At 39.6% G+C, this 12,706-nt stretch overlaps 1 protein-coding gene and 1 pseudogene across 1 annotated transcript; both read right to left on the reverse strand.

Annotated features, from left to right (window-relative positions):
• Window positions 1-831: 831 nt before the first annotated feature.
• hsp90b1 (heat shock protein 90, beta (grp94), member 1) lies at window positions 832-10,891 on the reverse strand. Its single transcript, XM_077517665.1, has 18 exons — window positions 10,724-10,891; window positions 10,144-10,246; window positions 8,769-8,910; window positions 8,568-8,684; window positions 6,822-7,153; window positions 6,628-6,739; window positions 5,354-5,473; window positions 5,165-5,281; window positions 4,933-5,070; window positions 4,784-4,861; window positions 4,619-4,684; window positions 3,612-3,881; window positions 3,298-3,543; window positions 2,446-2,582; window positions 2,283-2,361; window positions 1,373-1,528; window positions 1,164-1,280; window positions 832-1,075 (listed from the first exon to the last, which is right to left on the reverse strand). Exons 1-18 carry the CDS (start codon window positions 10,770-10,772, stop codon window positions 1,049-1,051), a joined length of 2,406 nt encoding a protein of 801 aa, XP_077373791.1. The 5' UTR covers window positions 10,773-10,891; the 3' UTR covers window positions 832-1,048.
• Window positions 10,892-11,615: 724 nt separating this feature from the next.
• LOC144016476 (signal peptidase complex subunit 3 pseudogene) lies at window positions 11,616-12,412 on the reverse strand (annotated as a pseudogene).
• Window positions 12,413-12,706: the final 294 nt, after the last annotated feature.

Genomic DNA, 12,706 nt, shown 5'->3' on the forward strand with positions numbered 1-12,706 from the left:
GGCTCAATTTGGGGGGAGCAAAAGTACGCACACCCTCTTCTAATGTTGGATGTGGGCATTTCCGACTTCAAACCAGGAAGTGTGTACGGGAACGCCCCCTTGAACTCGGAAATTCCAACAGCGAAGTCGAAGAAAAAAAAAGAAAAAAAAAAGAACCCCGACTACAAGTGACGTCACTCTACAATGGCGACCGCTTTGGAAACATACCGTGAATTCATCTTTTTTTTTTTTTTTTTTCCAAAAAACTGGTCACACTATAAAGATTGAAAGGAAAGGTATTATCCAGATATTTGTTGGTCTTACTTTATTAGGGAAATTTCACATTCACAAAGCTAAATTGTTCAAATTTAATCCATGCTTTAAAGCAGCGGTGTCAAACATAAGGCCCGCGGGCCGGATCAGGCCCGCAAAGGGGTTTAATCCGGCCCGCAAGATGATTTTGTAAAGTATTAAAAAAAATAATAATGTAATATCGGACTGTTAATCAACCGGCCACAATCAAAATATATGAAAATTTGTAATTTCACAAGCAGTCCTCAGATGAGCAAGGCAAATTGTACGGGGTAATCGTCTTGATGTCATTTTACACAGTTTAAAGTTAGTTTGTTTGTTTATTTTTCTTAATCATAAACCAACAAACTTGTTAAATATGACACAAATTCTATTACCGCCATTTTGGTTTTTACTTTCTCCTCAAACGCTTTCAGGTCGGACATGAGGGGAAAAAAAAAAAAATATATATTTATAATAATAATAATAATAATAAGTTGACTAGTTGCACATCCATTACATAAAAAGAAAAATCATTTCAAAGTAAAATGACAGACATCCTTCCTTTTCCCAGGAAACATTTATTCAATCAAGACAAGATCTTTCCATCAACAGGTCAGTTAAATATTAACAAATTTACAGGCGTGAGGAATGTAAAAAAACAAAACAAAAAACACACAGAACACAAACCAAGCGCTCCTTAAAAATTCCCCGTCCGACCAACCACAGGGGGGCGCCGTTCTCAGTTCCCCAACTTTTGTTGTTCCGAACGCTCTCCTCACAGTTCAATTTTGTCGTGTACGTCCTACGAGGAAACAACGAAGGAATGTCGGGGAGAGAACAAAAAAAAAAAAAAAACGGGAGATTTGTAGGCGAAAGTGACGCGTTCTTACAGATTTTTCATCTTTGGCATCATCCGCAACCTCGTCCTCATCGTCGTCTACCTCTTCGCCATCTTCGTTATCGTCGGCTGGCTCTTCCTCGGGTTCTTCTTCCGGCTCCTCCTCCACCTTCAAGTGGCAAAACGTTAAAATGAGAAAGCCAGCCGAAAATTTGACGCGTTTTTTTTTTTTTTTTTTTTTTCATCCTTTTTTTGACCGACCTGCTCCTCCAGCGGGATGTTCATGCTGAGCCTCAGCATGCGTTCTATCAGGTCGCCGTACGCTTTGGTGTCGGCCAGCTGGTAGCCCGAGCGCAGGGTGGCCGTCTCGAACAGGACCGTGGCCAGGTCCGACGCCGTCTGGTCCTCAGCGTCGTCCTAAAAGCCAACGTGGGGGGAACAAAAAACAAAACAAAAAAATTAAAACAAAACAGTTCAGTTGCTAGCGCCGGAAAGTAACTGTCGCATCCACAAAACATAAGAAAAAAAAAAAAAATCTATTATGCTCAGAGTCTGAAAAGAATAAATTTGTAAAGTAATAAAAAAAAATATATATAATTATATAATAATTTACATAAACTAATAAAATATAATACATTTATTTCATATCACGATTTTCAAGTTGCTCAAAGATGCTTAAATATGTCTTAATATTTCAAATATTCAAGTAGAGTTGATTGGTGGAATATTGAGTTAAAACATTTAAGATTTCTCACGTTTGCCATCGTAATTTTGTAAAAATGTTGAATATTTGAGGTTTAAAAAAAATAAATATTTTTTTTAACAACATTTTGAGATTATACTAAACTACAGTTGCACATCAGAGATTGGCACACAAAGTAAAACTTTTAAAAATTAAAGTCAGAATATAAGAATTAAAATTACATTTTTGAAACTTTCAAAGTAAAAAAAAATATCACTAACTTAATTTGCAATATTAGAGCAAAATTTGCACAATTTCAAGATGTAAATTGTAATCAGAGACTGCAGTCGTGTACTAAACAAAATCCAATTAGGATACATGAAAATACACAAAAGTAAAATATATAATAATAATAAAAACTAGCCCATTTTGCAAGAAAAAAAAAAAAAAAAAAAAAAAAAAAAAAAAAGGGTCGTCAATTGCACTTACATTGACCCGTTTGAGCATCTGCTTGATGAGAGGATGCTTGGGGTTGATTTCTAGCGTCTTCTTCTGGCTGGCGTAGTAACTGCAACATTGGGAACGTTAATTGTGGGCCCGCCTCCTCCCACCTCTTGTTCATATTTGACGTTTGTGGATCTCTCTCACTCACTTCGTGGAAATATCTTTGCCCGTCTGGTAAGCCTGCGCCTTCATGATCCTCTCCATGTTGCCCGACCAGCCGTACTGGCTGGCCACCAGCGCGCACGGCGACTTGGTCAGCCTCTGGGACAGCACCGCCTTCTCAATCTAAACAAATTATTACAAATAATCAATTTGTTCATTTGCGCTCAATTGTGTTCAAAGTCAGCAAATGCACAATTTTGCTAAACTGTGCAACAAACTTTTTTTTTTTAACTTAATTTGTAGTATTTTCTGACATAATTGGTTAATCAATGACAATTACCTACATTTTAACAACTTACAAAAATGTTAAGTATTTTTCATCAGTCGGAATGCACTGCCCTTTACAGGTCAATCTTGGTACTACAAGACATTTTTCTGTATTGATGCAATTAATCCTTTACTCCATTTTCTTTATGTGTACTGTCACATTTTATAAATTGAGGTCTAGATGTTTATTTAAAAAAAAAAAAAAAGTCAAGATTTTTCCCTCCCTTTTGTTCAAATTCAGCAAATGCATCATTGTTGGATGTCCTTAAAAAATAAAAAAAAATAAAAATGTCAGCGTTTTAATCTGTATACACATTTTAAAAACAGAAACAATTTTGATAAACTGTGCATCTAATTTTTGTAACTTAATTTGTAGTATTTTCTGACATAATTGGTTAATCAATGACAATTACCTACATTTTAACAACGTACAAAAATGTATTTTTCATCAGTCAGAATGCACAGTGGGAACACACTGCCCCTCACAAGGTCAATCTTGGTACTACAACACCGTTTCATTATTATTATTGATTCCATTTCTATAAATTGAGGTCAAATAAATAAAGTTGACCTTGTCGTTGAGGGCCTTGTCCTTGAGCCAGGCGGTGAGCGGCTCGAACTCCTTCTCCTGCGCCTCGCGCTTCTCCTTGGCCTTGTCGCTCTCGTCGAACTTGACGCCCTCCTTGGCCACGTTCTGGAAGCGCTTGCCGTCAAACTCGGGCAGCGCCTGGACGCAGTACTCGTCCACGGGCTCCGTCAGGTAGATCACCTCGTAGCCCTTCTTCAGCAGCCGCTCCACGAAGGGGGACGCCTCCGCCTGCGTGGGGTGGGGGGGGGCGCATTTCTCAAGTATTCGGAAACACTCATTTGTCGTCGTCGTCGTACCTCCTTCCTGTTGGTGCCGGCCATGAAGTAGATCTTGTCCTGCTTGTCCTTCATGCGCTCGACGTACTGCTCCAGGCTGGCCAGCGCGGCGTCGCTGTGCGACGTGCTGAAGCGCAGCAGCTTGGCCAGGCGGGTGCGGTTCGAGTGGTCCTCGATCACGCCCAGCTTGATGTTGGTGCCGAACTCCTTCCAGAACTTGTCGTCGTACTCCTCCTCGGCGATCTTCTTGATCATGTCCAGCGTCTTGCGCACCAGCTTCTTGCGGATCACCTGATTGGCGGGGAGGGGGAAACAAAAACGGAAATGAGCTTCCCATCTTAAAAACTCCAAAATGAAATTTAAATAAGGCAAATTTTATGGACATTTAGGATGATTTACTTAAATTTTCAAATGCACAAAATGAATAAATAGTAAAAAAAAAAAAAAAAATTAAAATATTATTACTACTACAACAACAACATTTGCACCTTTCAATTGCTATTTAGCCAATTTGAAAGCTGAAAAATGTATGAATAACTGGCTTTATGGAACATTTTGATGACTCCTTCCCCTTGTATGAGAACAATCAGCACTTATTTCTGGTTATTTTTTCAAAAGTGAAACTCAAAATTGAATTCAAGTATATTTTTTAGGAGGGTCAATTGTTACCCAATTTCTCTCTTTTTTTTTTTTTTATGGTCCGTTTTGGCATTTGCTCACTGAAAGATATAACCTTAATTTTTTTTTTTTTTTACTGAAATATTTAACTGCACGCACTCAATTTGAGCTTCACTGTTAAATTTGGGAAGAAAAAAAAAAAATCTCATTTGAGGTGCACCTGTTTTTTTTTTTGTTTTTTTATTATTATACTTATTATAATTTTTTTATTATTACAAGATTACTACTTCTACAATACTTTTTATAATAATTGTTATTACTATTATAATTATTATTACTATTATTGTAGTTGATATTACTATTAAAATGATGACTATTGTAATTTGTTATCATCATTGAGATGCATTCACCTTGAGGAGTTTGTGTTGCTGTAGAGTCTCTCGGGACACGTTCAGAGGAAGGTCATCTGAGTCAACCTAAGTTTAAAATAAAAAAATAAATAAAACAGGAATAAATTACAGCGCGGATACAATTTAAGATCATTTCAACATGAACAAAAAAATAATAATGCTCACCACTCCCTTGACAAAGTTGAGATATTTGGGCATCATGTCGTTGAAGTCGTCCGTGATGAAAACCCTCCTGACGAAAAGCTGTCAACGAGACAACATTTAGACAAAGAGCGATGCAGAACATTTGACTTCCACGTTCTCCTCTTTCTCACCTTGATGTAGTCGTTCTTCTTGGAGCCGTACTCGTCAAAGAGGCCGCGAGGGGCGGCGGTGGGCACGAACAGGATGGACTTGAAGGTGACCTCGCCCTCGGCCGTGAAGTGGATGTGGGCCAGAGGGTTCTCGTTGTCCTGTTGGCAGAGAAATAGCGTTAGCTTAAATGCTAACTCAACCGCCCCCTCAAAATGAAAACGGGGGTTAGCTAGCCGTTAGCTTGCGTCTCACCTTGGAGAAAGTCTTGTAGAACGCGTTGTACTCGTCGTCCTCGACCTCCTTGGCGGGTCTCTGCCAGATGGGCTTGATGTCGTTCATCAGCTCCCAGTCCCACACCGTCTTCTCAACCTAAAACAAAATATTCATTGGTTAAAAATCTTTTTCAAGACAATTTCTCACTCATGGTGGACGATGCGGCACCTTTTTGGTCTTGGGCTTGTCTTTGTCCTCTTCTTCCTCCTCTTCCACCTCCGCCTCGTCTTCAGACGCTTCTTTCTCCGCTTCGGCATCCTCGTCAATCGGCTCCTCCACCGTCTCCGTCTGATGTGCACAACACACGGCAGAGTAAAAAAAAAAAATTCATTTGTGTTTAGTGATTTAAGGGTTCGGCAATTTGTTTTATATCAATCTCGGGGGCGGCCATTTTGCCACTTTTTCTTCGACTGAAGATGAGATCAATGTTGCTTAGCTTAACAACCAATCAAAACCCAGCTGTAATTGGTTGCATGTTTAAGCGGCAAAATCCAGCCATTTTTAATCCATGTCGGGGCGGCCATTTTGCCACTTTTTCCTTCGACTGAAGATGACATCAATGTTGCTTAGATAACAACCAATCACAGCTCAGCTTCAGAAAAACAGCTGAGCGGCCATTTTGCCACTTGTCGACTGAAGATGACATCAATGTTGCTTAACAACCAATCACAGCTCAGCTGTTTTCTGAAGCTGAGCTGTGATTACATTTTCAGCAGCAAATACCAAGCCATTTTTAATCCATGTTGGGGTGGCCATTTTGCCACTTTTTGTTGTCGACTGAAGATGAGATCAATGTTGCTTAAGTAACAACCAATCACAGCTCAGCTGTTTTCTGAAGCTGACAGATAAAAATGGCTGGATTTTTGCCACTGGATTCATCTCATCTTCAGTCGACAAGGGGCAAAATGGCCGCCCTACGGATAAAAATGGCTGGATCCATGTGGGGACGGCCATTTTGCCACTTTTTGTTTGACTGAAGATGAGATCAATGTTGCTTGGGGAACAACCAATCGCAGCTGAGCTTCAGAAAACAGTTCAGCTGTGATTGGTTTGTTACCCAAGCAACATCGATCTCATCTTCAGTCGACAAGAACGGCCATTTTGCCACTTTTTGGTCGACTAAAGATGAGATCGTTGTTGCTTAGGTAACAACCAATCACAGCTCACCTTCAGAAAACAGCTGAGCTGCGATTGGTTGTTACCTAAGCAACATTGATGTCATCTTCCGGTCGACAACAAGTGGCAAAATGGTCGCCCTGACACGGATAAAAATGGCTGGATTTTGCTGCTTAACTTGTAATCCACAAATTTAAGTGAGGTCACATGTAACATCATAATGTCAAGAAATGTTTACAGGTGACTTCCACTTTTAAGACAAGTCATTTTGATTGATCTGCAACATTTTTTTCCCCCATGTGTCCAAAAGAACTGCGGCTAATTACCTTGCTAGCCCAAACAAAAATGGGGAAGTTGATGAACTGCGAGTATTTCTTGACGAGGTTCTTGATGGTCTCCAGCTCCAAGTAGTCCGAGGCCTCCTCTTTCATCACCAACCTGTGAAAAGGGATTTCAAAATGAGCTTCTGCGCGGGGGGGGGCACAAAAATCGTGGCGATCCATTCGGCATTCGGACGTACGTGATGGTGGTCCCGCGGCCCAGCGTGTCCCCGCGGGGGTCCTCGATGACCGAGAACCGGTTGGAGTCCGACTCCCAGATGTGCTGCGTGCCGTTGTTGTGCTTGGAGGTGACGATGACCTTGTCGGCCACCAGGAAGGCCGAGTAGAAGCCCACGCCGAACTGGCCGATCAGCTCCGAAGTGGACTGGTCCTCCGACTGCATCTCCGTCATCTTGTTGAGGAACTCGCTGGTGCCCGACTTGGCGATGGTGCCCAGATTCTTCACCAGCTCCTCTTTGGTCATGCCGATGCCCGTGTCCGTGATGTGGAGCATGTTCTTCTCCTTGTCCGACTGGAGGGAAAAAAACAAAAACAAAAACGGACATCGTTTACGTTTGCGACTCGCTATGCTGTGTTATTATTAGTTTGGGAATTTTTCATTTTAGTTTATTGATTTTTTTTATTTAGTTTTAATTAGGCTTCAGGGTTTTTCTGTTAGTTTTTCAACTCTTTTACTGCCACAAAAAAAAAAAAAAACTTTAATTGACGAAGGCTTTGATCATTTACATTATCCTTGAAAATGTTCAATTTCATCAGATTTCATCATGTTTCACCGTAATTTCATACGCAACAAGCCCATTTAAAAGAGATACAATGCTGCCATCTGCTGGCCATAGTGTTTTTGATTCCACAACTCATAGGCCAGGCAACACGTGCTGCACTTAGATGGTGAACTGCCCATAGATTTAAAAAAAACAAACTAAAAACAAAAAACAAAAAAAAACAAAAAACAGAGTAGTTGACATTTAATGTTTATGGCGGCATACATTGGGATTTTACTAATCGTTATTAAACGTTTTTGGCGGTCAAAGAGTTAATAAATGCTTAGTTTTAGCTAGTTTCAGTATTAGTTTTAGTTCTTTTAGAAATGCCTAGTTTTACTTAGTTTAAGTATTAGTTCTTTAATAAATTCTTATTTTTAGTTAGTTTCAGTATTAGTTTTTATTAGTTTTAGTACTTTAATAAATGCTTAGTTTTTTAGTTTCAGTATTAGCTTTTATTAGTTACAGTTCTTTAACTCATTCACTCCCAACCATTTTCACTTAAGTGTTTTCCTGGATTTTGACTGATTTTTCAAGGCCAGCGAAATATTATGTTCTATTGCTATAAAAATATGGAACATACCAAAAGAGAGATTAGACTCTCTTCTTTTATCAGGAAAAAAAAAAATTATATTCCTTTCTGTTTCCGCTGTGCAACAATTAGCAATAGAACATAGCTAAGTTTCATCATTTTTCACAATTCTGCTTGGAACTGTGGGGAAATCAGCCTGTTTTAACATGCCGTGGTTGATCTCTTATACTCTGCTGCCACTCAACCATTTTCTGCAGTAGATAGACTGCATCAAAGCCTTCTCTATGCTCTGGCATAAAAAAACGTATAAGTACGTCTTTGGGACACTTAAAACATTTAAAATATGATGTATTTTTACGTTTTTGGGAGCTAATGAGTTAATAAATGCTTAATTTTAGGTAGTGTCAGTATTAGCTTTATTTTTTATTTATTTATTTTCTTAATAAAGTGTATAACTTGTGCGCAATATAGATGTCACTTTCAAACATCCTTATTCCGGCTAATAATAAAAATAAATTACTTAAAAAGTCACATTTAATGAAATGAAATGAAATTACGAAATTGTTCTTTTCAATTTTAGTTTTTTTTTTCCTTTAGTTTCAGTGAACTACAATAACAATGGCGCTACGCACTTTGATTTTGATGGTCAGCTCTTCGTTGGAGGCCAGCGCGTCGTCATTGGTGAGCGACAGCAAGCGGATCTTATCCAGGGCGTCGGAAGCATTGGAGATCAGCTCCCTGAGGAAGATCTGAAACGCAAAATTCACTTTTTTTTTTAGCCACACGCGCGAACCTCACACGAGCACACCTGAACGAACGCAGGTGCTGCTCACCTCCTTATTCTTGTACAGGGAGTTGATGATCAGCTTCATCATGCGGTTGACCTCGGCCTGAAAGGCGTGCTTCTCAGACTTCTCCCGCAGTTCCTTAATCTGGGCCGCGTTCAATCCGTCCAGCTGGATGGCTTCCTCCTCTCTGCGGGGGAGGGAAAAAAAAAAAAAAAAACACAGGTGAGACATCCCACACCAGCAATGAATCATTTGGCTGCAAATAACATGCAAATATGCACTTCTATCTAGCACAATTATTCAAAAGGCTTGTATGACAGTTTGTGTGCATATTGACCTTTGATTTGTCAACTCAAGCCTATCGCAAATATGGCTATAGACAACCCAATTTTTTTTTATTTTTTTTTTTCTTCACACCATGCCACAGGCAGTGAAGATCCTACTGGGGTTTATGCCAGAAAAAGCAGGGTAGTAAGCTTCTTAAAATGTATACAGAAAGGTCCGGATTATTGACAGTGGTGGTTAACAGCAGATAATCGCAAGGTTATGTTTTAAGAGCCCTTTAATGAAGGATTGTGTTGCTGGCAGTATTCATATTTGAACAAATTAGATCTACACATCACCGAGTCACTTATATAAGCGCTAGTCTAATTGTTATTTTTCATGATAATGAGTCAAAATATAAATAGCCTTAATCACAATAGTTACACAAGACAAAAACAAAAAGTGGATTGACCAGTTAATCATGTACCTTCCAGCATCTAGTGGACGAGCATATAATTTGAGTTGGCTGTCACGATATGCTCCAAACATAGACTGACAATATTAAAAGAAAAATACTAATTTTTAGACCAATGAAGCTTAAAGGGATACTTTACTTATTTAGCCATTTTTGGCAGTCAAACATTATTTTGCCTATAGTACATTTGACATTTTCATTATTTTTTAAATCATGTATAATTAGCTAGTTTAAAATCCTATTTTGCAACTTGCTGTCGACTGAAAATGACATCACAAGGGCTCAGGTAACCAATCACAGCTCGGCTTGTGAATGTCACATGACCAAACCGAGAAAACAGGTGAGCTGTGATTGGTTACCTGAGCCCTTTGTGATGTCATTTTCAGTCGACAGCAAGTTGCGAAATGTGTTTTTAAAGGTACTAATCGTACGTGAAAAATAATGAAAGTATCAAATTAATTATAGACAAAAAAATTAACTTTTTATTGCTATAATTGGCTAAATAAGTGAAGTATCTCTAAGTTGGTAATTTTGCAAAACAGACTCAAAAACTGGCATCAACTATTACTCACCAACTTTCGCAATCTGGTTGAGTTACAAATTCCTCCAAATACAAGGTTTTACTGTACAGTACTCCAAGATGTTTTGTTTTGTTTTTTTTCCCTCCCACCTGACACTGACCTCTGAACCACCTCGTCATCCGTTTTGGAGCCATCCCTGCTTTTGCCCAGATCCTCATCCACTGTGCCGTCCACGTCCAGTTCATCTTCAGCCCTCACAGCAGCTAAAATTGATGATGGAGAGAAGAAGAAAGAAGTCAAATGACGTGTACAAATCCTACCTCGTGCAGTGGTCTAAGAACAGCATCCAAATTTGAGCACTTAGGTGACAAACAACGGTCGTAATTTGGAATAGTAATCATAAATGATATTCCTTATAAGGAAAGGCACTCTAAAGCCTTTCAGAAAAAGAAAAGACTTCAAAAGGATGATGGATGCCGATAATAGCAATGTAACACGGTAGAAACTTCTAGAAAGCTGGTTGAATGCATTCAAAGGAAAACTTAATGTTGCACAGACATACACAATGACAGAATGATAATAATAAAACGGTTATTCAAGTTAATTCAAGCAAGTCATGAATGAGACTCGAGTAGAGCGAAACATCAGCGCCAATGAAAGCTAGCTTAGCGGCTAACCATAGCAAGTTCCCGGTAGGTGAAAATTTCCTTGGCACATAGAAACCGACCGAGCTTACTCACCGAATGCTAACAACCCGAGTAGAAGTCCTACAAGCCACGTTCGCTTCATTTTGGGATTTGGAGCCTGATTGTGGATGTTGCGCCTCAGACAACAACAACAAAAAAAAGGTGAAGACGACGCACGCTTTACTGCCGTTACAACGGGAAACTGACAATGGACCGCCCTCGGCCACACAGCACACTTAAATCCGTCGCGGTCGACCAATGGTGGCGCACCACGCACCACCGTGGACCAATCACGGCGGAGCAGATGCTGCAACGTTGGCCAATCGGCGTCCTCAACATAAGTCGATACCCTCAAATCGTGTCTGGCCACCATTGGCCGAAAATCCACCCTTTAATATACGTGTTAACTTTTATTTTTTATTTTTTTTTGGTTATTTGTTTTTATCACGCAACAAGTGCTTCATCTCATATGATTAGTTGATATGATCAAAACTTATTAAAGCAATTTAATACTAAAAAAAAAATAACATAAAAATACTACACCGCTACTAAACGTTTAGGGGACCCCGAAATATGTATTTAATAATAAACAGTTAATCATGAATACATTATTAAACATAATGTAATTAATTTAAATGATATATACTATAATTTAATAAAATAAGGCATTGTTACATGTGTACGAAGGACATTAGGGTTGTGACTTTTATGTATTTTTTATTTGTAGCTACAGGTTGGCGTTGCAAAACAATCTGTTCTCACTTGCTAAAGGGTAGATAAAAAAAATAATATTTGGCTGAACGCAAATAACTGATTTGATGTGGTCTAGCTACACAAACACCACCAACCTGATATTTGGACCCACCACTACACATAATTAGCTTTCGAAGGACCTTCATGTTGCAAACTACAAGTACTCATCTCCTCAACACACAAGACATGAAAGTGGACTTTTGTTTTCTTCTTTATTCCACACCAAAAATTGATTAAATTAACACGTGACAACATGAGTTAAAAAAAAAAAAGAAAAGAAAAGATGTGCTGCACATTATAAACAAGAAATACAATTCCATTCTTAAAAGTCCTTTAAAGTCCCATATTTGGCAGGAAAGGGAACACTGGCGTATCCATTCCCAACTACAAGCGCCAGCTCTCCGGCGTAGGGAATGACATTCCATGACAGGGTCAGAGTGACGTTCTCGTTGTTCCTGAGACCGTTTCCATCGTCGCAGAAGAAGTATTTGGATATGACGTCCCTGAGGTTCAGTTTGTTGTCGGCACCTCGATAGACAGCCTGATCCCAAAACATCGCCTGGTTCAAGGCGTTCTTTTCTGTCGCGTACTCGGCGGACACGTAGAGAAAGAGGTGTTTGACGTTCCAGTCAAATACCGGCTGCAGATCGACCGAGAGGTCAAATTCGATGTAAACCAGATCGCTGAGCTGTCCGACCTCGTTGATGTTCGTCACGTTCCTCAGCAGGAGTTTGTTGACGCGGATGTCCACGGGAACTCGCCTGTCGTTCAAAACTGTTGTGATGAAACAGCCAAAAGTTAGGGCCGTCATCACGTTCATGAAGAAGTCGAGATACTTGTTGGTTCTTCTGATCACACTGGTCATTTTGTAAAAGGTGAAGAACGGCAACTGTAACCATGAAACAAACCATTACGCTGCTTTCATCATTTGTCACCCGCTCACCGCTATGCTTGAATGCTCGAACTCGGAAGCGAGTCACTGATTGGCTGTTGGAGGCTCGTCATTCCCGGAAGTGACGTTGTAAAGGCTCGAGCGGGGACATTTTATCAATATATTGTATTCCTTATTTTTCTTTACCCTCTACTACTTTGACAGCTAAATTTCCCATAAAATGATAATCTTATTTTGTATACTTTTATTTGTACTCGTGCTCGGAAGCGAGTCGCTGATTAGCTGTTGGAGGCTTGTCAACCGCGGAAGTGACGTAGTGCAGGCTCGCGCTGGGACATTTTATCGATATATTGTAATAAAACAAGAATTTCCAAATCCCTTCCGAAGTTTCA

The sequence above is a fragment of the Festucalex cinctus genome, chromosome 3, assembly GCF_051991245.1.
Source record: "Festucalex cinctus isolate MCC-2025b chromosome 3, RoL_Fcin_1.0, whole genome shotgun sequence".
In the NCBI taxonomy this organism is placed as follows: domain Eukaryota; kingdom Metazoa; phylum Chordata; class Actinopteri; order Syngnathiformes; family Syngnathidae; genus Festucalex; species Festucalex cinctus.

Excerpts from the sequence above, each read along its gene's own strand:
- hsp90b1 (XM_077517665.1), bottom strand. The coding sequence starts at position 10,772 with ATGAAGCGAACGTGGCTTGTAGGACTTCTACTCGGGTTGTTAGCATTC. Across the intron at positions 10,247-10,723 it reads ACTCGGGTTGTTAGCATTCG|CTGCTGTGAGGGCTGAAGAT; the intron begins GTGAGTAAGCTC and ends CATCAATTTTAG. Across the intron at positions 5,474-6,627 it reads TTTTTGTTTGGGCTAGCAAG|ACGGAGACGGTGGAGGAGCC; the intron begins GTAATTAGCCGC and ends TGTGCACATCAG.